The following is a 26,397-nucleotide window of genomic DNA, read 5'->3' on the forward strand; positions in this document are numbered from 1 at the left end:
GGAAAGAGCAGAGGATAAGTAAGTGTGGATAAGCTCTGAATGATAGCATAGTTTAAACTGGATCTTTCTCCAGGTCAGAGCTGGGGGAACACATGAGGCAGATATCTGGACCTCTACTGACTAATGCTGTACAAGAAGCAAGCCTAATTATTGCCTGGTGTTGCCCTTCATTTAAATGGCTTATGATCAGATTGGGTGTATACTAATTCATTTCAAAGTGAAATTATTTAAGCCTTAACAATCATTTGGCTCATGCAGACAATGTTATTGCAGATTGTTCTGTAGTTTTCTAACAAGAGCTGTCAGACTGACTGGTAGAGCCTTACTGTTTCCTAGATATATAATGGATCATTTGGTTTCTGCCAGATCTTTTTTTCAAGCCTGACTGATTCTTTTCTGTTACTTAAGACAGAAGCAAAAGGAGAAGGCAGAAAGAAATGTGTTTGCAAGCCAGCAAGGCAGAATATTGAATTGTAATACTATTACTTCCAAATTAGCTTCTAGGTACACATTAATAAAATTTGCACTAATTTACATTAAAACTTTGCAACCATGAAAAGTATTAATCACATCTATTGATCTTTACCTGGTTTAAATGGAAAAAGAAATGACATTAATTAAACTTAACCCCGTTACCAGGGATACTGCTATATACTAAAAAAAAGAAAGAATTAGAGCAAGAGCCCAGAGGCCTGCTTCCAAGAATGCCTCCCTTTGTGTGTGTGAGAGAGAGAGAGTGAGAGAAAGAGTGAAATAATGAAAAGTAATTAGCATGTTAGTGCTAATTTCTCTTAACGTAGAATCATAGACTTGGAGGAGAACTCAGGGATTATCTAGTCCAACCTCTGGAATGCAGGGATGATTCTATGCAATTCTGCCTCATGCACACTTTTTTACAAAGCAGTGTCTCCTAAGATGATGCATTTTGTACCTCATTTTCACTAAATATATGCATGTTTATGCATACATTACTTTAGGATATGTCTTGCAAAATTTAGAGAAGTGCAAATTTTGGAAGATTGATGTGCTTCGGTTCTTGTTTTGCCACAAGGAGTGCAAATTAGGCAGATTTGCCTTTAAAAGCTGGAAACTGTAGAAGCTTGCAAAGCTCCATGATCTTTAGATGCCTGAAATCGTTCACACAGCCAACATAATCCTCCTGCACCATGATGGCAAGGCTCTGTGATCCTCAGCTGCTTTTGCTAGTTCTGCATGCCCACAGGCAAGAGAGACTATTGCTTGCTCTCTTCTGTCTGTGGGTAGCTCATGTGGGTTATGCCAGAATTCATCTCAATGCTTGCACCTTTCTTTAAGTGAGAAATCAGAGTCCAAACCTACTGAGGTTTGTTGGCATCTCTTGTGCTCAAGTGTAGAAGTGTCTTCATTTTTTTGAAGATTGGGAAAAAGGTATCTGAGAGAGAAACTCTGTGAATGCTTTTGAAGCAACTTGTCAGAATACACATGAGAAGGGCACTCTGGCATCTATCTTATTTTGCAGTTTCCCCTGGATGGCAGCAGCCAATTTATGAGTGCTTTCAGAGCCTCAAAACCTTATCTTTCCTTCAGAGAGGTCTTGGTGAGTCTCCGGGTCCTAGCATAGGAGGGTCGAGACTTTCCTCATCGTTCTCTCTCCCCTCAACACCTGCTCCTGGATGGAGCTTAGTTCCCTCCCTCGCCACTGGAGGAGTTCCTTGTTGCTTGCTGCTGTGATTCCCATGCTGAGACAACAACAACAACAACAATAATTTATTATTTATACCCCGCCCATCTGGCTGGGCTTCCCCAGCCACTCTGGGCGGCTTCCAACAAAATATTAAAATACAGTAATACATCAAACATAAAAAGCTTCCCTAAACAGGGCTGCCTTCAGATGTCTTCTAAAAGTCTGGTAGTTGTTTATTTCTTTGACATCTGGTGGGAGGGTATTCCACAGGTTGGGTGCCACTACTGAGAAGATCTGGTTCCCTGTAGCTTTGCTTCTCGCAGTGAGGGAACCGCCGGAAGGCCCTCAGCACTGGACCTCAGTGTCCGGGTAGAACGATGTGGGTGGAGACGCTCCTTCAGATATACTGGACTGAGGCTGTTTAGGGCTTTAAAGGTCAGCACCAACACTTTGAATTGTGTTCTTCCTTCTAAACCTATGTTGCTCCTGTGACTGCTGCCTCCTCACCAACATTTCTCCCACATTATAGTATGCCTAGGTAGAACTCTACCTCCACCCCCAACTGTAATGTTTTTATAACGGTGTGGGGATCTTGTAAGGAAATAATTAATTTTTTTTACAAAACTTTCGTTTCTCTAAATCCTGGATCTTTCCCCATGGATTGCAGGATAAATATTTGTAGCATATTTGAACTGTTTCTGCTGTGAATAGGCAGTGTATACTAACGGCACGGCTGTTTCTTCATCTGCTAGTAATGCTGGCATTACCGCACTTGCTAAAAATGGAGAGATACCAATATCAACACGAGGAAGGGGTTAGCTTTGTTATAAATCACTAATTTTGTCAGCTTTTAAATATTTTGACTAGGTTGAACATATATACGTATATAATATGTACCCTCCTCTTCTCTTTACTTTTAAACATCTCTCCCCTCCTGTCACCCATATGCCCCAAGGCAGATTTCCACATGTATTCTATGTTCCTGGTTCCAGGAGGAAAAATGCTTCCTCATAATTAAACCTTTTAGAGCAGCCTTCAACCATTTAATGCCTTCTGAATATTTAGGACCACATTTTACATTGGTCCCAGGCTGCATTTCCATTGGCCCATATGATGGGAACTCTGGACCAAAACATCTGGAGGACAGCAGGTTGGAGAAAACTCTGGGTTATTGTCATTAACTCCACAATATGCAAAGTATTTCCATCCATGTGCACATGAAAAACAAAACAAAAACATGATACATGACATGATTGGATTCCCACAGTTACCACATAAATTTTTTTATCTCCATCCATATTCAGAAGACTACTGTATTCAGACTGGTAAAACACTGAGAAATCATTTTAGAATGTAATGGTTAGCTAAGCAACATTGTTCTATCTTTTTATTCTAATGCTAACTGCAATTCTCCCTTGAATCCCTTGAAACTCTTGAATCTTTAATACATATATTAAATTAGAAATCTAGAGTTGTATAACATAGCTTTACTTAGCGGATCCTATCCTCCATGCAGCTGTTCTTCCTAATGCTATTGAATTGCTCAAAGGAGAGCTGAGTTATCTCTCTTTCACCTTTATGATACTATACATTTGAATTGCCCATGTGTTCAGAATAAGGTTTTAGAATATGGATGGTGGTGGCTCTATGTGTTTAAAATTGGAAAAGGCATCTCTCAGTGGTCCTAGTGGTGAAAACAAGAAAGCCTGTTTGTCAGGTACCATGAGAGGGAAATTGAGGGCATCTGTTGTAAAACAGGGTCAGGACTGCAATACCTCAAGGACCATGAGTGATCGCCAAAGAAGAAGAAGAAGACATCATGGACCACCTCTCCCCATTTGACCCAGATGCTGTGATCATCATCTGAGGCCCTTCTTTGTGTGTCTCCTCTGCAAGAAGTCCGGAGGGTGGCAACACAAGAACAGGCCTTTTCTGTGGTGGTTCCTGGCTTGTGGAATGCTCTCCCCAAGGAGGCTTTCCTGGTGCCGTCATTACGTATTTTTAAGCTCCAGGCAAAAGCATTCATCTTCTCCCAGGCCTTTAGTTAATTCAGCAATCTATGGCATTTTTAACTGGGGGTATTGTTTTTGTTTGTTACTTTGGTGTGTATTTATATGTTTTTATATTGTGATCAGATGCAGGGCGGTATAGAAATTTAACTAATAATAATAATAATAATACCAATTTCATAAAATATCTGAAACCCAATTTTCCTTCCTTTTCTCTTTTATTTAGAACTGAAAGAAACTGGAAGGTGTAGCTGTAATATATCAAGAACTGCTCAAGCTAATTGCATTGTTTAAGTTTAAAGGGCATTCATTTATATTTAGATAGATTAGCAGATGAAGCAGTAATAAATTTCATCATTGCAGAATGTGACAATATTTCAGGATTATACTGTCTTTACTGTGCAATCCTATACACATCTACTCAAAAGTAAGTTCTGTAGAGCTCAATTGAAGTTTCTGCCATGTAAACGTGTATAGGATTGCAGTTAATCTCCTTACTGAAGATGAATGGTTTAGCCATTATGGCATGAGAATACTAGGGTCCCATGCTGTTTGCATTATGGAACACAGAAAGCTGCCAAACCTTAAGTTTCAGCAACATAGCAAGCGTCCATGTGATTTACTTTATTAGCTACCTGTGTCGTATTAGTAGTTAGTACAGTGGTACCTCGGGTTACATATGCTTCAGGTTACATACGCTTCAGGTTATAGACTCCACTAACCCAGAAATAGTGCTTCAGGTTAAGAACTTTGCTTCAGGATGAGAACAGAAATCGTGCTCCAGCGGCGCGGCAGCAGCAGGAGGCCCCATTAGCTAAAGTGGTGCTTCAGGTTAAGAACAGTTTCAGGTTAAGAACGGACCTCCGGAACGAATTAAGTACTTAACCCGAGGTACCACTGTACACTGTTAGACACTTAACATCCAATAGTGGGGCAAAAGATCTAGACCTTGTGTGAGAACAAAGCTATACTATGCGGAAGAGAAAGCCCACACAGATAAGCTCTTTCATTTTGTGTTAGGCTAGGTATCTTTCATCATCATTTTCCTAAAATGCATTGAAGGACACCTGAAACCAGTCGTTCAAATAAGCTGCACCCAGTCAGTTTTGCATTTTGCATTTTAATTTTTTATCATCTGTTCATTCATTCATTCATTCTCTTCTTCCAGAACCTAACTGATGTGTATATACCTTTGTGACCACTCAGTGCTTGAAAAGGATACTTGCTCCTTAGCAGGTGTATAAATACCTATAGAGTCAGAACTTAACCTCCTGCCATCTTAGAAATCTACTGTGAAAGCTTGCTATATTCCTTTAATTCATCTGGTCTCTAAACTGAAGGTCTTATTTTAATCAAAAACTGGAAAAATTGTACTTTCTTAAAATGGTATGTGGAACATGAGAAAAATAATCACCACCAAACGTTCTGCATATTCTGAAAAGTAGCCATAAATTCAACAAACATACAGGTTGTTTTTGTCTCTTATGAAAAGATCCAAGCTATTTTGAACAACTTAAATATAAAATTGAAAATAATTTTAAAATATCCTGAAGTTTTTATTTAAAAGATTTCCTTTCCAGGAGGAACAAAGCCTTGCATGTTTACTGTTCCAAGTGAGTCTATCTGTGTTCAGTAGGGGTCACTCCCAGGTAACCGTATATAGGACTGCAGCTTCAGTTATGTTAGCAATTTCCCAAGAGATGAAAAGGGAATGTTGTTATTAATAAGATGTTAGTTACATTGATATCCATTCAGGCTTCATAAAATGTATAATGAGAACTTGTGACCCTTATTGATGATAATGAAGGTGATTGAGAGAGCAAACAAAGTTAATGAACGATGCAGTTGTTCTTCAGAAGATGTATTGATTGCAGCCTTTTCCAACTATGCACAAGAAGCTAGACGGCAGGAGGCTTTGTCACTAACGTTGACAAAAGCAGTATTTCAGCAACAAAAATCACAGTGGGCTAAAAATTGCTCCATAACTTTCCTGTTCATTTGTCCTCAACAAAATTGGAGGACAATTTGAGGAGGAGTGGGAAATCTTCAAAGAAATTTGCAAGGGGGTTATACTCACCCTTTTTGTATGGGGTGGCCTAAGGCTCCAAGCCAGTGTAGTGAACAGTCACTCCAGCAGGTGCTCAGACCTTGCATGTATAGAGCCTTACAGTGCTCTGTCTCTGTGTGCTTTAAAAATGTTTTAAGACTGGACCCCTTGTTCATATCAGGTGACTAACTCTCTTTAGGACCATATTTGGTCTTCTCCTCAATGGCAAAAGAAAAGTCAACCAAAAAGGTTCAGCCCAGAACTAAACAGAACAAAAAATAGCAAATGGTAGCTTCTGTTGTATATTTTTGTTGCTGTATTTTCTTATATTTTGTAGTCTGCTCTTAGTGCCGTTGATGAGTAAAAAGAGGAGACACATTTTATAACATAACTTACGTTGTTATTTCCTCTTCTACCCTCTGCTTCATGTTTCATTGCATTATTCAGTTTGGAAGGGATAAGTGCAGAAAATAACAATCATAAATAACACTGTAGTAAACCAGATTTGTTTCCAGTAATTAACAAATTCATGGCCACTTGCCATATCCGGAATGAAACCACAGCCATCTGTGATACTTCAGTGGGAAAATGTCTGCTAAACCTAGTCTATAGCCTTGTCAGTCTATGAAATTTGTTTTCGAGATTTGTCCATGATATTCTAGTCATAAGTTGTGTTTGAGACCTGTTTTACACGTTTCAACCACTTAAATTGTCCACATAGATGCAGCACTTTACTCCAGTAATTATAAGTATGCTTAGTGACATCTTTCAAATAACACAGGTGTTACCTGCGGAGGAGAATGGGTGTCAAATTTCTACCCTCTAGGAATCATTTCACAATATCCTGTCTACTGGGGAATCCATGACCATTTGGGGAAAAAAAAGACCTCTGAATGTTGCAGAGAATTCTGGGGCATGTTCTAGGTTGCATAATACATTCATGTGGAGTACTGGCAAGTCCACCATTGCCATTCATCTCTAGATCAATAGTAGCAAGCAGCCTTTAAGAAAAGCTTTCCCATCATTACTGTTCCTAACTGTGGAAACTCAGATAAATTTCCAAAGAACCCCAGAGTTCCTCTGAACACAGTTTGAAGAAAACCATTGACCTTTACCGGACTTACGGTCTGATTCTGCAAAGTGCATTCTTAAGTCTCTCTAACTGAAATCGATGGGATTTACAAGTACTTAACTTTAACTGGATCATGCCCTTGGTGGGATGACACAATATTTAGATTGGCTAAATCCTACTAACTTAAAAAATACTTAATCATCATCAACTCAGGTCTTTTCTTCAAATTCTAGTACTTAGCAGCCCTTTACTGGAAAATCATCTCATTGATTTGCACAGCAATATTATAACATTCAGTCTCTCGAAATCGGATTATTCTTTATAGTGTTAAAAGTCATGGCAAGTTGGTCTTCTATTTACAAATGTAATTTAGTCTCATGAGAAAGTAATCTTGTTAAAATATTGTCAGGCTAATTGAAATTGATTTGTGTTTACTAAACATAGTGGTTGCTAATCAAATATCAGGCTTAGAAGCTTTGGAGGTACGTTTGATAGATTCTTGTTAGTCTTATACTGAATGAATCAGTGAGTCAAATCTATTGAGAGATAAATGCAGTAGAGCTTTTTCAAGGCTTAGCAGCTTTTTTCTCTCTCTTTCAAAATGGATAAGACTAATGTGTCAATAGTGTGCCTTCTGTGAGATGTTACGCTTTGCGAAAGATGAGATAGTCATGAACTCTGGATTACTTCTGCGTGTATTATTTGTCAATAGCTCACATTTACTTTTACAGCTGCTTAATTACTTTGCTGTTCTGCCGCTCTGTACTACTGAAAACTATATTCACAAAGCCATAATTTAAATTTTGTGTTCTGAATATGCATGAGGACAACATTGTCAGTTGAGCCTAAATAAGTCATGCATAGCTTTGGCCTGGTATCTCTCTGTCTTTTGTATTTAGCCTCAAATTTTCTATTTTCCACTATCAACAACATTGATGTGTCTATTTTCTGCATTTTTGTAACATATATTGCTGTTGTATAAGAAAGGGTTGTAGAGGTGGGAGTTCAAAACTCTCTTTAACTAGGAAGTATATTGTACGACCTCAGGCAACTAATTTTCTCTTAGTCTAACCTACTTCAAAGGCTGAGAAAATCATTTACCTCATATACACTGCCGCCACTTACTTTGAGGAATGACGGTATACAAATTAAACAAAAAAAATTATGGAATTAACTTTTCAGTATTCAAGATTATAACAGTCATTCTTCTGTAAACATAAAGTAGAATCGTTATAATTTTTGTTACCTAGGTTGGTATTCAGCTTTTACTCAGAGAAGATCCCTTGAAGTTAATACTCCTAACAGTCATGTTCTTTCATTTCAATGGTTCTACTCTGAGTAAAAGTTGAATACCATAACTAGGTTGGGTTTTTTAACATTTTGATATTCATTAATATTGCAATTTATGAGCTGCCAAGGTTTAAAAACAATGAAAATATTTTAGCATCTTAAAAGGCTGTTTTATTGTGGCACTAACTTACACTATTATACTTTCTTTAGTCTTTAGGTGCCACAAGACTCTTGCGGTGCAATCCACACCCTCCTTATTCTGGACTGGGGGCGGGTGAGGTTGGATTAGGTGGAAGTGGCCCTCTGCTGAACATTCCCATCTGAGCTGACCATCTGCTGGCCACCACTACCAAACTGATGCAAGCATGAGTTTTTTATGCAGCACTCTGCCTTTGGCCTTGCCAAATGTGCAGGTGGGAGTGACGTTGAATGGGCTGCCCACTGATTGTAACCACTGAAAGGCCTTGTTCCAAGGATGTGCTGGGGATGGGGATGGAATTAAACCAACCCAGAATCGCGTGGATCCAAGCCAGTCCCATTGCCGTCATGCAACATCATGAGGCCCAATTTTGGCCAGTTCACGCTGCCCCTCTCACATTCTGCTACTGATTCCATGGATGCAAAGCCTCACTGGCAAGGAGGAGGAGTTTGGATTGCACCTTTATTCCCCCCCCCCCTAAAAATGGGTTGAAACAGCTATTCTTCTAAAAGTTAATATATTTAAATACTAATTTAAGAGAGAGACCTTTTCTTTCAGGGAATAAACCTTGTGGTTTTGCTTCCTGTCAAAAATGCGTAATTTTTAAAATGTGCCTTAATGTTATTTCACAGAAAACTCTTCTTTACCGACTATGGGAATGTTGCTAAAATTGAGAGATGTGACATGGATGGGATGAACAGAACAAGGATAGTAGTATCTAAAATAGAGCAGCCTACTGCCCTTACTCTAGACCTGATCAGTAAATACGTTTACTGGGTAGATGTCTATCTGGACTCTGTAGAAGTTGTTGACTACCAGGGACACAACAGACACACAATAATCAAAGGACGACTTGTAAGTACTATGTTTCCATATATACTTACATGTGTGTATGCATGTGTTGTGAATGTTCATAGTTTTAGCATTTCCTAATGGCAATTATTGTGTCCACTGAAATACTTTACAGAAAGACTGTTTCATAATTTTTAGCAAACAACAACGTGAGCCTATAAGTGAGGCAAGTGTTGACTGCCTGGCTACCGCTGTATACTAAATTCTACATGGATTTTTGAGCATTTATGATGAAAATGTGATTCAATATCAATTCAGCATGGACTTCGTGAAACTGCCAAACTCAAGACCCAGAAATGCAGGTTTTTAAATTGTAGTAAACAAAATTGTAGTAGCGTGAGAAATGAGCATGCATAATACACAGCCCAGGTATGTGATGGAAGTAAGTGGCTTTTCATCTCTTGGACCCCATACAGTTTTGCTCCTCAGAGTAATTTCAAATAATCTAATGGTGTGAACTAATTCGCAAAGTGAGCATACAGTGAAGCTCATGTGTTGATCTCTGCCAAATTCACATCTCCAACAGGCCTCTTGATACAAGGAATCATCAAGCATTAGGAATTGTCCTTGCTTTGGGAAGACTCTGTATTGTACAGTTCTTTGAGCCTGTGACAGTTGCAAATTTTGGTCAGCCTATTCAGACCTCCAGTTGTGTACCTGCTGATTTAAACTCAGCTTGCATATGTATATATATGATAGCATATGAAAAGCTAATCTAAACTAAATTCAGGGTGGGCTGAGAAAAACTACTGTTGTCAACAGGCTCAAATGAAATCCACAAGGGAGTATTAGTAGGACACAGTTTTAAATCACAACAGGAATGTCAAAGGATTAGATTTCATTCTACATAAGATTTTTTGTTGTTGTTGTATCTATCTCATGCATTTGCATTATGCACATTCTCACACTAGTCTCCCAGCAGTAGTGCCTTTCACTTTCTCAGAAACCCTGAGTTTTGGAGTAGATTTTTCAGTGGCAGGTTATCCTGATTTTTGGAAGGGATAGGATTAAGATGATATACCCCCACCCAAGAGATTTATAGACTGACAGAGCTTGAATGTTCTGGGGAATTGTTGTGGCGGTTCCTGCTAAGGCCTTTGTCTTGCTGTGGAATGGCAGTAGAGCTATTTACAACGTTGCTCCTAAGCATCCTCTCTGACATTGCAGATCCTGATCAGCTCCCTGGGTTTTTCTTGGGGCGGGGGGGGGGGGAGAGATAGCTGCAGGCAGTTAAATAAGCTGGATGATGGCTGGAGAGCAGATGGCAGAAATTTCTGAGTATGACTGAACACAGATAGGCGCACACAAGCTTGCCTATCATGTGTCAGTGATAGCAGAAAAGAAATCTTACTTCTCTGCCATTGTTGAGTTTTCAAGTTGAAATAGCAACTTGTAGAGGTTTTCGGGGTGGGAAATAGGCTAGCTAAAGGTAGAGTTGGGGGCAACAAAATTCTCTGATGCCTGCTGTGACAGATTTGCAAGGTACTTTGAGGACAAAGTCATTAAGATTTGTTGCAAATTTTATGGTGGTATAGTTACAGTATCAGAGAGGGTGTCCAGCACACTCTGGTTCTATTGTTTTAGACCCTTTTAGTTGTTGTGGGCTGAAATTGTAGACAAGGAGCTTGAAGGGATGTGGCCTACCTCCTGTGTCCTTGGCCACAGTTCATCAGTTGTGAAAGCTGGACAGAATAGATTGATAGAGTAGTTCCAGGAGGTGATTAATACATCCTTGTGGGAGGGTAGTGATGCTGACTATAGGTGTGCAGGCTCCCATTCCTCAGGAAACCATGCTAAGACACAGATGTATAGAAGAATTACTGCTAAGTTACAATTTTTCCTCTTTGGGGCAAGGTGATAGGATGGTGACTGGACAGCTTCAGGCATGCTTGGAAGAAATGGATTATCTGACCTGTTCAGGGTTTGTTTTAGCACTAAAATAGTCTTGGTCACCATGGTTGATGACCTAAATTAAAGAGGGGGGCAGCATGAGTGTCACCCTGCTGCTTCTGTTGGATCTCTCAGCAACTTCTGATACCAACGACCGTGATATTCTTTTAGAATGGCTCTTATGAGATGGAACTCATATGGTGCTTCTGCTCTTACCTACAGGATTACTTCCAGTGAGTAGCATTGGGGGACTTTCACTCAGCCTCCTGGTGCTTGTACTATGTGGTTTCACAGGGTGCCATCTTGTTCCCATGCCTTTTAACATCTATATGAAGCCACTGGGTGGCATCATCCAGGAATTTTTGGTGAACTATTATCATTATGTGGATGATACCCACTCTCTTGACATGACATCTGAATCAAGTGAGGCTGTGGACTTGTGTCTCCACATGGTTTATTGGCTCTCATTCCATGTGCTTCTGTCCATATGATTTAGCTGAACATGTCGCTCTACCCTGCCTTTAGGAAGTTACATCAGAAGCATGGATCATTCTTGCTTTTGTGTTATTTCCTTCTAATGAACTCCTGATGTAGGCTCAAGTATTTAATATTGGTCACAGTTGGAGAAAGCTTATTGTGCTTGATCTAATCCCTTTGGCATCTGATATGTTCTTACTTATCTAAACCTCTCTACAACTCTTCTGAGTTAATTTAAAACAAAATTATATTGTGTAAGTAAAAAGAAAGCAGAATCCATTTGTGGTTTGAGTCTTAATGAGTTTTTCATTAACAAATATTGACTTTATAAATATGACTCCCATTTTTCATTTCTGTGTGTAGCCTTGCATTGCCATTTGATTAGGGAAAAATTGATAAGATCAGATAATAATTATATATTTTCTTCCCTCAGGTTAGACATCTTTATGGGCTGACTGTATTTGAAGACTATTTGTATGCAACAAATTTGGATAACTACAGTGTCATACAAATAAACAGATTTAATGGCACAGATACACAGATGTTAATTAGACTTGAAAATGCTCAAGAGATCCATGTGTACCACACAAGAATCCAACCAACAGGTAAGGCTCCAGCAACTTCACTGCTATCCTTTACTACCTTTGATTTAAGGAAACAGTGTAGACCTTGGAATCAGGGAAGCAGTTTCACTCTTCACTGTAGGCATGGTTCTGCTGGTATGGGCAATTATTGTGACCCTGCATTCTGTCTGATTCCATTCAATTTCACTTATGCTGGGGAGAAAAGTGATTGATACCCAAGTGTGCAAACGGTTCCAAAAGTTGGTGTGTGGGTAGGGATTGGAATTACATTTGTGCATTCCAATGCACAATTCATTCAAATCAATGGACAGTATCCAACACAGGACATACTTTGTTTTGTGTATTTTGTTTTACATGCAGTGCATACCCAATGTTCCCTAAAACAAGGCAATTGGTGGAGTTTCTGTGTATGTATCTGAGCCCATGGTGTTGAAAAGCAGAGACTCTGTAATAAAGGGTCAGGTTCTCCACATTCCTAGTTTAACACAAAGAAAATGAACATGTCAGTTTGACATACCATATTTAGAAGATAAAGCTATGAGGATGGCTGAATCATATGACTACTTTCCTCGAATAATGAGACACAGGGGGCAGAAAACACACCTACAATTATTATTCTAAATTAGTTTCCCATTATTTCCACTAGACAGCTACCAAGACATTAGCTGAACTTAAAATTTTAGTCCAACAGGATAAGTAGAAAAGTCATTAACAAGGACGGGTTCCATATGAATGCCCACAAGATAACTGTTTCACAGTCGTATCATGGTAGGAAAACAGTCCTGTCAACCAGGTCCAATGTCCCCATTAATGCTTCTCTTAAAACTATAAAATTAATGCTAAAAATTAACTCTTAACACAATGGAAGGAATTCAGTGTCACCCTCTTCTGATTATTCCATTAGTGCAAGCATCTAGGCCTTCCAGAAATATGATCCCCCTTTCCTCTCCCTATATGCTGTTCCAGGGTTCTCCTGACCACGCCCCAGGCAATTTTTGGGAGTGTGGGGGGCACAGATGGAGATGAAGGAGGAAACCCTGTTGTGCAAGTGTCCTTTTGTCAGAGCTGCCCAAGGTCCCAGCTCACAAAGGACCAACGCTGCTTCGTTGTTAAGTACAAAAGTCTTTATTGAAGTTCAGTTTCACTTCCAGAGCCGCAGCGCGCAGCTCTACGTCTCAACTGTCAGACCGCTGATGATCCCTCTGAATCTCCTCCCCCCGTACACCAGTTTAAGACCCTCGCCTTGCTCCACCTTTTCCGCTGCTCTTTCCTCCTCTGGGTCCGCCCGCCCGCCGGGGTCTCGCCCTTTCTAGCCTCTTCTGACGCTGATTCCCCTGAGCCTTCTCCCTCCCTCCGGCGGGCTTTAGGAGCTGGTTCCCCATCCGGGTCTCCTGCTGTCCCCCGCGCCTGCACATTTGAACTTGGCGCACGCGCCCAGCCAGCAGCTTTCCTCCTGACCGTTTCACTGCTGCTGTCACTGCTTCCCCCTTCAGGGGGGCTAGCTGCAACTGACCTCCCCTCCATTCCCCCACTCTCCGCTGGAGGCATGGTCAGCCCTGACTCACCTCCTCTCCCCGCTGGAGGGGACGCTGGCCCTGACACATGTGACTCTTCCCCCCCACTACGCTCTGGTGGGGAAACTGGTCCCGATCCCCCACTGCTGCTTTGGGGTTCCCCTCTGGCTCCTTGTTTCTGGTGCGTCCCCCCTGGGACCCCCCTTGCTCTGACCATCGGCGCCCCCTTCTGGGAATCTTCTGATTCGCTGGAGAAGCTCATGGAATCTCTCGGGCCACTGTCATACTCCCCTACGCTTCCCTCGGATTCTTCCCCTTCGCTCTCCAATTCCTCTCTCCCCAGTGCTCCTGCTCCTGATTCCCTGACACCTTTCATAGGACTTCTGTTAACAGGACTCATTGGTTGATTCCCATCCAATGAATTTCATTATGATTCTTATCTTACATAGGTTGCCCACCAAGGAACCGTTAGTAGTAGCGGAAGAAAAAATAAATGGCTGTGATTTATTTGTTGTCACAAACAGGATATGTAAACATAACGATGTAGACTTGTGGCCACACTATTTGTAGAAGAGTTACTTTTGTACAAAGGATTCAAAAAGCTGTGTAAAGTGTGACGTTGATGTATCTTGAATGAGAGAGCATCCATATACCCTATAAGTTCAGATCTCTGATGTCAGCACATGAAGAATTATATTGCTACAAAATGACTTTCTATCACTCTCAGAGGGAGTTGGGAGGTTTGAGTGTGCCTAGTACATTATTATGCTCTGCTGCTTCTTGCACCTTTTGTAATTACGTTTTATCCTTTTGTGCCATTTGCTATACTTCTGCAATTATATTATTCTGAATTGATATGTTTTTGCTTGTTAAGGTTTGCTGGGCTGACTACCATATCAGTTGGGTATTATTTATCTTGCTGTTTTACAGTTATCAACTTTGTGAGCCTTTCTATTTTATTTTTAAAAAAACTATAAGCAAACAGAACAGGAATAAAGGGGGGTGAACACTTTTATTGATAACAAAATATTTTGTATTGTATTTCCCTATGCAATGGACTTGCTTTATTTTCCCTTCATATTTTTCCCAGTAAGGTATTTAACGTCATGTAGCAGTGGCTGGGATACAACTTTAGGTCTTTCAAGATCAAACATTTCATATTTATGCTTGAGAGTTCACACAAACAGGTTACTGGTGTATTTAGAAAACAAGAAACTTAGCCAGCTCCTCCTTTGGAAATGAAAATCATGAAAATATGGGTATTACTAAGAAGTATATGAAGCTGAAAGCTGAGACTTTGGACACATGTATATATATATATATATGAAGCAGGAGGTAGAGAAAACAACAATCACCATTGCCCAAAGAGCTGCTCCAGTGGCCGTACTTTGACTGAAATATTAACGCCATCCACCAAAGGATATTTGTGAACAGAAGCAACATTCCCATGTGCGCAGCTAATAGAGATGTGCATGCACATCAGTCCAAGTTGAACTACCTGGGTGTTTTCTTTTGATGAGGCTGGGGTAAACATTCCCATAGGAGCTCATTGTGCATGACTAGACCTGGACTGGAGCCATTGCCATCTGATGATTCTAGTTGGCAATTATTATTTTTCTGTTAAGATTACAACAGATTCCATTTGGTCCTCCAAGATTCCAATAAAATATCTGCATTACTCTCATTTCTACCATTTTGTATTCTGGTACAATATTCTTTTTGTTGCTCAATCTCTTTTGAGCCCCATTCTGTATTTCCTGTAGAGTAACCAACAATGAAAAACCACAGTCAGTGCTTAAAAAGCAATATAGCCCTGTAGATCAGTATCATTCCTTATGAACATGGGTGTCTACTGGTGACCTTGAAATTCACCTGCAACAAAATCACGTCTAGCCCATAACCAAAAATTCCAAAAAACAATCATGGCTTGTCAGTAACAAGTCATGGCTCGTCAAACGTGAAAGCGCCTCCATACAAAAACTGCTTAGGCAAGTCTGCAGAACACTATACTTGATAGTGTTCCCTTTATCTTTATAAATTGTTTGGTATAATGGATTTTTATCTCAAACTACTTCTACAATTTGGGAAACTGCTCTCCCAACGTTATTAGGTCAGGAACCTGGAAATAAATAGGGTACTAGCTGATGGTAGTGTGTAAAAATGCAGCTGCTCTGGTTTCCAATGCAAAAAGAAAAAGAAAAAAAAGAATCTTCCTTAATAATTACTGTGCTTGTCTCCTATACTCTTTCTAACCTGAGGCCTGAATCAGTGATAACACTTATTATAACTATATAATTCTGAGATTTAGCTATAATGTCTTTGTCTTTTAACAAATAATACTTCGTTTATATTATGTCTGTATTATGGTGACTGAGCCTGGACAAAACTGGGGGAAATATATTCATCCTCTATTTCTTTTCCTAAAAAGGAGTACCTGGGTGTTCTAGAGATTAAGATTTGCAAAAACCCTTCCCATCTTAAACTCTTGCCAATGTGGAACACATTAAGTGATATACCGTAACTTTCACTTTCAGTAATTTGCTGATCTGGAGGAATTTTATTTTCATCCTGACATTTTTCACTGCTCTTCAGTAGTCAGGCAAGCTAAATCACAATATGGTAGTGGTCATGATATGCTATAGGACTAGCCCTGTCCTCAGTGCCATATTAACCTGATCACATGCTAAGATCTAAAGTGGAAACGGTTGTCATTTGCCTACCTCTTAAGGTGGTGAGATTAGTGGGCATAAAGGAGAGGGCCTTCTCAATGGTGGCCCTGAAATTTATGATCATCTTACCTCCAGATGGCTATTGCACTCCAATCCGTTTGAATGCCCCTGAAGGCCTACTTGTTGCAGGTGGCCTGACAGCTATATAGGCTGAGATGCATTTATTTTAATTGCTGTGCTGTAAGGGCAGGATCGAAGGGATGCGGGTGGCACTGTGGTCTAAACCACTGAGCCTCTTGAGCTTGCCAGTCAGAAGGTCGGCGGTTCAAATCCCCGTGATGGGGTGAGCTCCCGTTGCTCTGTCCCTGCTCCTGCCAACCTAGCAGTTCAAAAGCACACCAAAAAGTGCAAGTAGATAAATAGGTACTGCTCTGGCAGGGAGGTAAATGGTGTTTCCATGCTCTGCTCTGGTTTTGATGCCCCATTGTACCAGAAGCGGCTTAGTCATGCTGGCCACATGACCCAGAAAAACTGTCTGCGGACAAACGCTGGCTCTCTCGGCCTGTAAAGCGATATGAGTGCCACAACCCCAGAGTCATCTGTCACTGGACTTAACTGCCAGGGGTACTTTACCTTTACCTTTTAAGGGCAGGATCAGCTAACAGGTCCCACTAGTGGAAGTTATCACAAGGACTTATGTTACTGCAATGAGGCTTTCTCACCTCTCCTCCCCCTGCACTTGGCTCCCTCAAATTGGCTTTTAAGGGGGGGGCAGAGAACCCTCAGAAAAGCATGCAGGGGGAGGAGAGGCAGGATCATATGTATGGTAGACTGAAAAGTTTGTGATGGCAAAATGATTGCTGTGGTGCAATGTGGAATCCCTCACTGAGTTTTATACCGTGAGCTGGGATGTTTCCTCACTACTTATTGCCAGTTTAGGATTTTTGGATTAGAATTATATTGTGTTTTATATTTTACGGCAAACATGCATTTTAAAAAATGACGTGAGTGTCCTTTGAACAGTTATATTACAGTGGCACAGTAAAGCTGTCAGCATTAAGTATGGAATCCCTACAGTGGCAGAGCTAAAGTGTATTACTCCTCTTATCATATGCCTTTTAAACATCAGTGTTTTGAGTGCCTTTTTCACGAGTCTGGCCAGTGGATCAGGTTCTTATTGTGAAAGTAGGATCAGAGAGAGCACAACCAGGTGGTAAGGGATCTGTATTATTTGTCCTGTTCACATGGCTACGAGCCTTTAAACATTATAGCAGTGTTGTGGGTTGTAACCATGGGAAAGTAGCTCCTGCAGTGTAACATATAAGGGAATCTTAGTTACCAGACACTTTGTACATATGTTTCAACATTGTATTTCTTAACACTCCTTATACAGGAAGTGATTATTGTTGTTATCAGTGGCGTAGCGTGGGTTGTCAGCACCCGGGGCAAGGCAAGTAATTTGCGCCCGCTAACCCATGGATTTGTGCCCCCTAACCCGTGGATTTGCGCCCCCTAACCCTAACCCCCCAGATGTTGCGCCCGGTGCGGCCCGCCCCCCCTGCACCCCCCACGCTACGCCACTGGTTGTTGTTAGTTAAGAAATGGGAGCAATGGGGTCAGTCTTGAATCTCTGGTATAAGATAGGAACAAAGCAAATGAGGGACAACTTTATAGCAGGAGGGATAGGCTTATTATGGTTACTTCAAAACAAATTTTAGCAGGAGGGATAGACTTGTTATGGTTACTTTAAAACTGCTTGTTCCTTTAAAACAAATGGGAAATGTTTGTACCAGTTCCTCAGAGTGTTAGTGCTTATCTTTTGAAGAAGAAAGATAAAGAAATAAGTGGCAGTGTATTGCAGTAAATGAAGAGGAAACCTCATTAATATTTACCTTTTTTGTTTTTTAAAAGGGCTGCAAAAGCAGACCATTAAAGAACAGGGTTTCCAGGTTAATCATCTTAGATTTGCCCCTTTAAAACCACATTACAAGTAGGCAATACAGCTGGGTCCCCTCAATTGTTACCTGGATCTTCTGGCTGTTGCCCTCCTCTTCCTGCTCTATGATATATATGGAGATCTACTCATTACAAGGCAGGGAGAGAAATTAGAGAAAGAACTGGTGAGTCACTATTTTCCCTGTTTAATCTGGTGATTTGAAAGAACATACCTCAGGTTAAGAACTTAATTCGTTCTGGATAGATAGATAGATAGATAGATAGATAGATAGACAGATATATCTTTATTATTATTGTCCCATGCGGGGTCTGTTCTTAACCTGAAACGGTTCTTAACCTGAGGCGTACTTTCGCTAATGGGGCCTCCCACTGCTGCTGCGCCGCTGGCACATGATTTCCGTTCTTATCCTGGGGCAAAGTTCTTAACCCGGAACAACCACTTCCTGGTTAGTGGAGTTTGTAACCCAAAGCATCTGTAACCCGAGGTACCACTGTATAGCCCATTTCCAGGTTGTATCCTGTCATCCTAGTATGGAAACACCCAGCCTTTAAAGAATCAATGAATGAATGTGGTAAAGTTTTACAAGCTAGACTAAAATTTGTACTAAAATATGATCAAGGGGAAATGTGGGTTTTAGGATCAGTGGAGATGTACAACATGAACTGTCACCCATAGTAGTTGTACAACAGTTATTCACAAAATCTGAATAGCAGTGCTGTATGAGCCAGGGCAAGTAACAACAACAACAACAACAGCAGCAGCAACAACAACAACAACAACAACAACAACAACAACAACAACAACTTATGGGCAGCTTCCAACAAAAGATGAAAAATACATTAATTTCCATTTATTCTTTATCCAGCAACACTAAGAGTAGACATGGATCACTGAAGAACAGTAATTAACAATAGCAGCTGAGATCATGCAGTGCACACTTTTCCAAAATGTTATAATTTCCACTGTAATATAATCACGAGTAAAGAATATATATGTGAACAGTGCTTGAATCCATAAAGATTATCCCAAATAGGTAGTATTTACTGTTTGTGGACTACATGCTGCCTTCCTTTTATTAAACCCTCTTTGCTGCTGGGAGTGTGTGTGTGGCGGGGGGGGGGCAACAAAGACGTGGCATTCAAGTGTGTCTTGTCACCGAAGTTCTCTCTCCACACTGATGCATATGACAGTGATGCTTTAAAAGGATTTCTAACCTGCTGTTTTTCATTTGTTGCAGTCAGGAACCATGCATGTGAACTAGACCCATATGGAATGCCAGGGGGCTGCTCACACATCTGTTTGCTCAGCAGCAGCTACAAAGCCAGGACTTGTCGCTGCAGGATGGGTTTCGTCTTGGGAAGTGATGGCAGGTCATGCAAAAGTATGTTGTTTAAAATCAAACACTTTGCCAGCAGCTAATATTTCAGAGTGGGATTCTGAGTGTTAATTAACATCATCATCAACAGCAGCAGTGCTAACCTTAAGTGATAGTTGATGAAATGTGCTTGGCAATATGCACCTGCCATTTTACCCCCATCCTGTTTTTATTTGCTGGTGTAAGTTTTTTGGCTTGGGTTTGGCTTTGCAGCAGCAGAGGTGAGTAAATTAGTCCTGTGGCAGAATGATAACAGCAATTGAAACATTCTGCTTTATCTGGTTATCCTTGTCTCCTACAATATGCTATTGTGATAAGTCTTTGTCTTAATCCTACAAAATCCTTCTCAGGCTGCATTAAGGGCTCTCAGTCATCATTAATTTGTAACAACAACAAAAGTCCTATAACTTATTGATTTACATATGCTAATACATTTGCTGCCTTTATAAACTGGATTTGGTTCGTGCAAATTACGTGAAATGTTTGCACTTCCTTTGCTTTCACCGAAATCATACTGACCCAGAGCTCACGGCAACAGCATTATATTCTCAACATTTTGCTAAGTGGAAACTTTCAGGTAGCTTTGTAGAAGCATTTTCCTCCTCCTCCTTTGTACTGGCTGTAGTCCATAGCATCTGTTGTTCTTCTTACTCATTAAAATATTAATATTTCACATTTCCTGCAATAATCTTGAAGGCAGTTCACAAAAGCAGAAGTTTACCAAATCGATAAAGACAAAGCCCATATAAATGTAGACAAAAGTTGACACTACATACTTAATTTTATCCAAACGTTTTCCAAATAGCCAAGGTTTGGCTTCTTGTATTTTTGAGTGCTCGCCTTTCAAAAGGTGTGCATTGAGGCAGGTATGCAAATACCTTTGATGAAGACTTCCACAGCCTAAATATTGTCGTCAGAAAAAGACCATGCCTGGCTTCCTCACTCGTTGTGCATGAGATGGCAATGGGATACCATCTGAGCAAGTTCCTTAGGTATCCTGATTCCAGACCATTTAGATATTAATGGTCAGAACCAGCACTTTGGAATGATCCCAAAAGCAAATGAGCAACCAAAGCACTTGAAATGGCATGAGAGTGATATAAACAGAATGTTTATTTATACCCGCCTTGGTCAGCCTGGGTGCCTCTAGATATATTTGGACTACAGCTCACCTCAGTTCCAGCTTTGCACAGATGGCTGTGGTCTAAAAACATCTGGAGGGCACAAGGTTGGCAAAGGCTGCTCTGTGTCAGTTGATCTTCAGAACGTTTTTCAATGGCAGACTCAGATTGAACACACTGCAGTAATCCAGCCTGGGACATAGCTTTGTGAAGCGATCTTCAGAACGGCTAAAAGGGAATGGCTTATAAAAGCCAGGAGATGACTAAGTAAGAAATTATTTAAATGCAGGCCTCCAGTCCAGTGTTCTATTTGCTGGACAAATGTGGCTCTACAAAAACATGCTCACGGTGTTAAGTGGAAGATCTTAAATACTGTATAGTTTATACAGAAGGAGACTTTCAAGGCCCCAAGTTACGAAATGGGCTACTATTTAAGAAAGAAACAACATGATTGATTTTTGTATGTTATGTTTTTCATTTTGGCAGAATGCATCATTTGCACAGATATGAACAGTTGAAATTGCAGTCCTTTGCGTTGCACATTTTTGTCTGTTTGCTAAAGTTTACTGTACTGGTATTGTTAATAGATCCTAATGACTTGGAGAATGCCTGCAAGATTATAACAGGCCATTTTACCCTGGCTCTAATGTTATCCTATGGTCGATTCGGTTTTTAAAACATGTATTGTTACAGAAAAGGCAGTGATTAATTAGATATAACTCAGTCACAGAAGTAATTTGTGTTTTAATTAAGATAATGCAATTAACCAGTCATATTGAGTTCAGATACATTCAGAATATTTGGGAGCTTAATTTTGGGTTTAGATTTGGGGGGGAAACACTAATTGCACCATTTAATTAAACAGTGACAGTATTCAGTGTAAAGAAATTAGGCAGCATTGGTGGTTTATGTTTGTAATCTTTCTTATGCAGGACCAAAGAATGAGTTGTTCCTGTTTTATGGCAAGGGACGCCCGGGAATAATACGGGGAATGGACCTGAATACCAAAGTAGCTGATGAATATATGATCCCCATAGAAAACCTGGTTAATCCTCGAGCTCTGGATTTTCATGCTGAGACCAATTACATATACTTTGCTGACACTACGAGCTTCCTGATTGGACGTCAAAAAATTGATGGCTCTGAGCGGGAGACAATCTTGAAGGATGGTAGGTGGAACTTAGAAGGATTTCGTATAAACATAAAATTTCACCCAAGCATTTGCAAGAACTTGGCACCTACTTTGTGTCCATGTTTCGATGCTTTAAATCAGGGTTTCCCAAACTTGGGTCTCCAGCTGTTTTTGGATTACAACTCCCATCATCCCCAGCTAGCAGGACCAGTAGTCAGGGATGATGGGAATTGTAGTCCAAAAACCGCTGGAGACCCAAGTTTGGGAAATCCTGCTTTAAATCACTTCATTTCTTCAAAAAGTATTTGTAAGTGGCTTAATATTTTAAATTTTTCTAAGTGGTGTACAACGTGCCTATTTGGGGTTCGTGGCCATATGTAAGGTGTGGTGCCCTGAGTAAAATGTTCCCAGATGATCAAAGTCAGAGATGGGGAACCTTTTTCAGCCCACGGGCCACATTCCAGGGGCCACATGCAGGATGTGCCAGTGGTGGGAAGAGATGCAACACCGGGTAGAGCAATGTGTTAGGCCAGTTTCTACATACAGTCAGGCAAGAAGGAGGCAATATCAGAGATCAAGAACACATTCCATGGGGGTGGGGCATTTCAAGGACGATGCAAAGCCAGTGCAGAATATGACCTGAAGGGGCAAGATCTGGCTGGGAAGTGTGGCATAGGGAGAATCCCAAGAGATGGATGATGGTGTCTGGAGGGCTGTGTTTGACCCCCAGTCCTAAGTTCACCATCCCCAGTGCAGTTGATCTTACAGTTCTATACAAGGCAGGTAGCCTGGTTCTGATCCCTACTTTCATCCTCTATGGCTCTGCATTTTTCTAGATTTTAAAAAGCTATCCCCACCCCCACCCCGCGCCAGCAAAGTAATAGAATTGTTTCATAATAAGCCTACAAGAACTGCAAAAACACTATTGCAAAATGCATGGTGCGTGTTACGGTCATTAACACATCCTGCATGGCCCAAATACCCAGAGAAGGGTTTTCACCTCCCCCCTCAATACATCAAAGGCATCAAGTGGTACCAAGCTCACAAGGGAGCTTATTTCCAAGACATCTTTAGTTCAAATTGTACATACCGAAGAAATGTTGCAGTCAATCATCTAAGCAGCTTCACTCACCAGCAGATTATATCTAAACTCCCATTTCAAAGAAAAGCATTTCAAGCTCTGCTACTTAAGTGACAGTGGAATTAATTCTTTCCTTGCTGATCTCATTTGCTATTCTTCATAGCCCTTGCTGAGCTGACCAGGAGTACAGTCGTGAATACTTTTCTGTGTCTTTATGCTTTTGTTTCATGAAAACTTCATTGCATTTTTCATGGTAATGAGATTTTTCTCAGCTACTATGAAATAATCATTTTCTAATCATGAGACAGATTCTTTATAACACAGTGCTAATCTATGCTTAAGGAAAATTAGAACATTTCAAACTAACTACTAGGTGCACTGATTTCTAATAAGTGCTAGTAGATCTAAATGATCTATTCCCCCCTCCCCACTGCATCATTTTCTTTATATTATGCAGTTGGCAGAATCTTGATACTATTTTTCCTTCTAGTTGGTTGCTGGTGTGACTTGTTTGGAGCAATATTCCCTGCCTCCAAATATTCCTGCCACTTTTTAATTTTTTTTCTTCCAGTTCTCTTTCTGCCCAGCATCAAAACAAAGGACAAATCTAATTGCAAATGAGATTCTTTTTATTTACAGAATTCCTATATATTAGGTTGCCCTCACTTTTCCTTTCTGATTAAATTCTTGGTTAAGATAATCTGACAGCATTTGAATGGTCTGAACTATATAAAATAGGGATGAATAATAGGTGAATGGGGTACAAATCTGGACCATTGGTTCCTGTTTTGTATATTATATTACACAGCATTTGTGTACCGTACACGTATATGGTCTAAATCAAGGGTGGAGAATGTTTTCTGAGTGGTGGGCCAGATCCTATCTTCTCATCCCTGCCATGCCAAATTTCACACATGAGTGAGGCCATTCACCTGTCAGTCACCTGATACTAGTGGCCACTGAAGCCATCTTGGCCTAAAGTGGATCAGGAGTGTCTTTGCATGCATCATTCATACAGAATATGATGAAACCAATTTCCTGTATCCACCCACAGCACATCTGTCTTGAGGGGCCTTGGTTTATTGACCAGCCTATTACTGAGGCTGCACAAAAAATCCACATTGTGCTGGCCTTGTGAGGGCAGAGTTCGAATGAGTGGATAATTCCTCCTACAGAGGGATGCCAACCTTGATACAGGGCAGAAAGGGGCTGATCCAACCTGGGATCTTCTGAGCCAGCTCCACTGCAGCTACATAATGGCCATTTTAGGATGCTTCAGCAATTTAACTACCAGCCACCTTCCATCCTGAGTCCCGACTGCAGTGGTGGCACTGTCATGCCATTAAGCCCACCGCTTTGTCTGCCTCAGATAACAGAAATAATTAAAAGTTCTCTGAGCCTTTATTAGTCCACCTGTATGCCCCCGTGTTGTAACATAACCTCCAATGAAAAAGGAGGGAAAGAGAACAGGTAGAAAAACCCATTAATTTAGGGGGAGCATTCATTATATTTGCTAAGGAAGGTGCTTGTGAGGTGTACTTGTCACAGGCACTGCTTAATGATGCCTACAACATAGCAATACTTCTGTACTTGCTTAGTAAGAGTTGCAATTTTCCAGCAGCTTTGATTATCTGTTTTGTCTGTGGCCTGGGTTAAAATGATCTTAGACTAAAAGAGATCAAATAGAGAAACTGGAAAGGCTATTAGAGGAGGTTGTGTAGCAACAGAGAAGGGAAGACAATGTGTGTGTAAAGAGTATCCTTAATAGGTTCTTTTTCCAAAGTGAAACTAATTAAGTTTTTTACTTTTGGATTAGTAACTGAGGAGTACAGTCATACCTCGGGATAAATACGCTTCAGGTTGAGCACTTTCGGGTTGCGCTCTGCGGCGACCCGGAAGTAACGGAGCTCGTTACTTCTGGGTTTTGCCACTCAGGCATGCGCAGACGGTCAAAATGAGTCGCGAAAGTGGCAAAACACGACCTGCACAGGCGCAGACGTGCTGTTGTGTTTGTTCGGGATGCAAACAGGGCTCCGCAACGGATCCCGTTCGCATCCTGAGGTACCCCTGTAATGTTATTTTGAAGTGTAGACAATGAAAGGAGCAGTCGTCATTACTGATATGTGTAGGCTGATGCAATTTATGTTTATTAAGAAATAGCTCCAACTAAGTTAAATGGAGTTTACTCCCTAGTAAGTGCACATAGAAGTCTACCCTTAACATTTCACTCATTTTCCATTGGGTGGAAAGTATCATAAGATGGAGAAGAATTTTAGTTTGATGCAGGGATTCAAGTTTTGCAGAATTTTTTTTGATAAAAGTATCTAGTAGATAGGAATGTACAAACATGTCACCATCCATTCTGAAATCCATTCTCAGACCTACTGCTATACCTGCTATATTTAATTACTTTGGGTACTGTCAAGCCTAGTGCCAGTCAGGAAATATATTGGAAGTGGGTGAATGGAAAGCAAAAACAGAGTATTTTTATTGAAAAAAAATAAACATCCTCAAAACCTTTGTTCTAAGGATCTGAAAGGCCTAAGCTGCTTGCAGCCTTATTCATTAAATGCTTATTCTTAATTTCCTTATATTGCGTTTTTGGAACAGATGCCTGCCATGTGACTTTCTGTGCTACTACAGTGTTATCCCAAGGGTTTGCTTAATTCAAAAACTTAGATGTGTGTGTGTGTGTCTGTCACACACAGATGGCGTCCATTGGAAAACTTCATTGTGCCTAGAAAGTTAAAAACCCATTTCCTTGGTAACAGTTATTAAGAAGAGCTAAGTACGAATCTTCAGTTGCTTTTAGTTAGGTCTTTTCCTTTCCCTACCTTTACAGTGGACCATTACAAATTTTGTGAAGAATTTGCCAAAACACTTTAGAAATATTTTCCCTTCATTTCCTTGATGTCTGCATTTCCTTCAGTCTGTTGGCATGCATTCTAATAAACGATCTTGTCCGCATCTTTTGGCTTTACAATTCATGACATAATGAAATATGCACAATACTCAGTTCCCTCAAAGGGCAGTGCATCTATATGTCTCTGTGTGCACTGTATAACTAACAGTGCTATCCTTTGTATGTGTGCTCATAAGTTGCAGTAAGTCCTATGGAACATAATCCTAGGTAAGTGTGTCTAGAATTGCAGTCTGATTCTGCTTTCTTCCTTTGACTTTATATTCTTGTTTTTGATAAAATATTTATTTCTGCTGTTACAAACTCTTTTTTGAAGGAGCTCTGCATGGCAGTTTAGCCTCACAACCCAGGTAGTAGCTTCTGTTACTGAATAAGAAGCCGGCCACCCAGCCCTCTAGACACTGTACCACACTGGTTTTTTGCATATTTCGCATATGGATGTTATAACACATTTAGGACATTTTACAGTGGATCAATTTGTTTTCCTTCCTTCATAGTATGCACTCTTAACTTCTTAATCGCATTTGGATGACTTAAGATAAAGT

At 40.5% G+C, this 26,397-nt stretch overlaps 1 protein-coding gene across 3 annotated transcripts in view; it reads left to right on the forward strand.

The window, feature by feature from the left end:
* The window catches only part of LRP1B (LDL receptor related protein 1B), a 764,381-nt gene that overhangs the window by 533,817 nt on the left and 204,167 nt on the right, over nt 1–26,397 (forward strand). For all 3 annotated transcript variants that reach the window (XM_083581632.1, XM_083581633.1, XM_083581634.1), the window contains 4 exons: nt 8,913–9,135; nt 11,933–12,104; nt 19,461–19,604; nt 21,652–21,888. In XM_083581632.1, the coding sequence (XP_083437758.1) occupies nt 8,913–9,135; nt 11,933–12,104; nt 19,461–19,604; nt 21,652–21,888 (776 nt within the window). The remainder of the gene's footprint in view (nt 1–8,912; nt 9,136–11,932; nt 12,105–19,460; nt 19,605–21,651; nt 21,889–26,397) is intronic.

The sequence above is a fragment of the Podarcis filfolensis genome, assembly GCF_964270895.1.
Source record: "Podarcis filfolensis genome assembly, chromosome: 1".
NCBI classification, from domain to species: Eukaryota; Metazoa; Chordata; class Lepidosauria; order Squamata; family Lacertidae; genus Podarcis; species Podarcis filfolensis.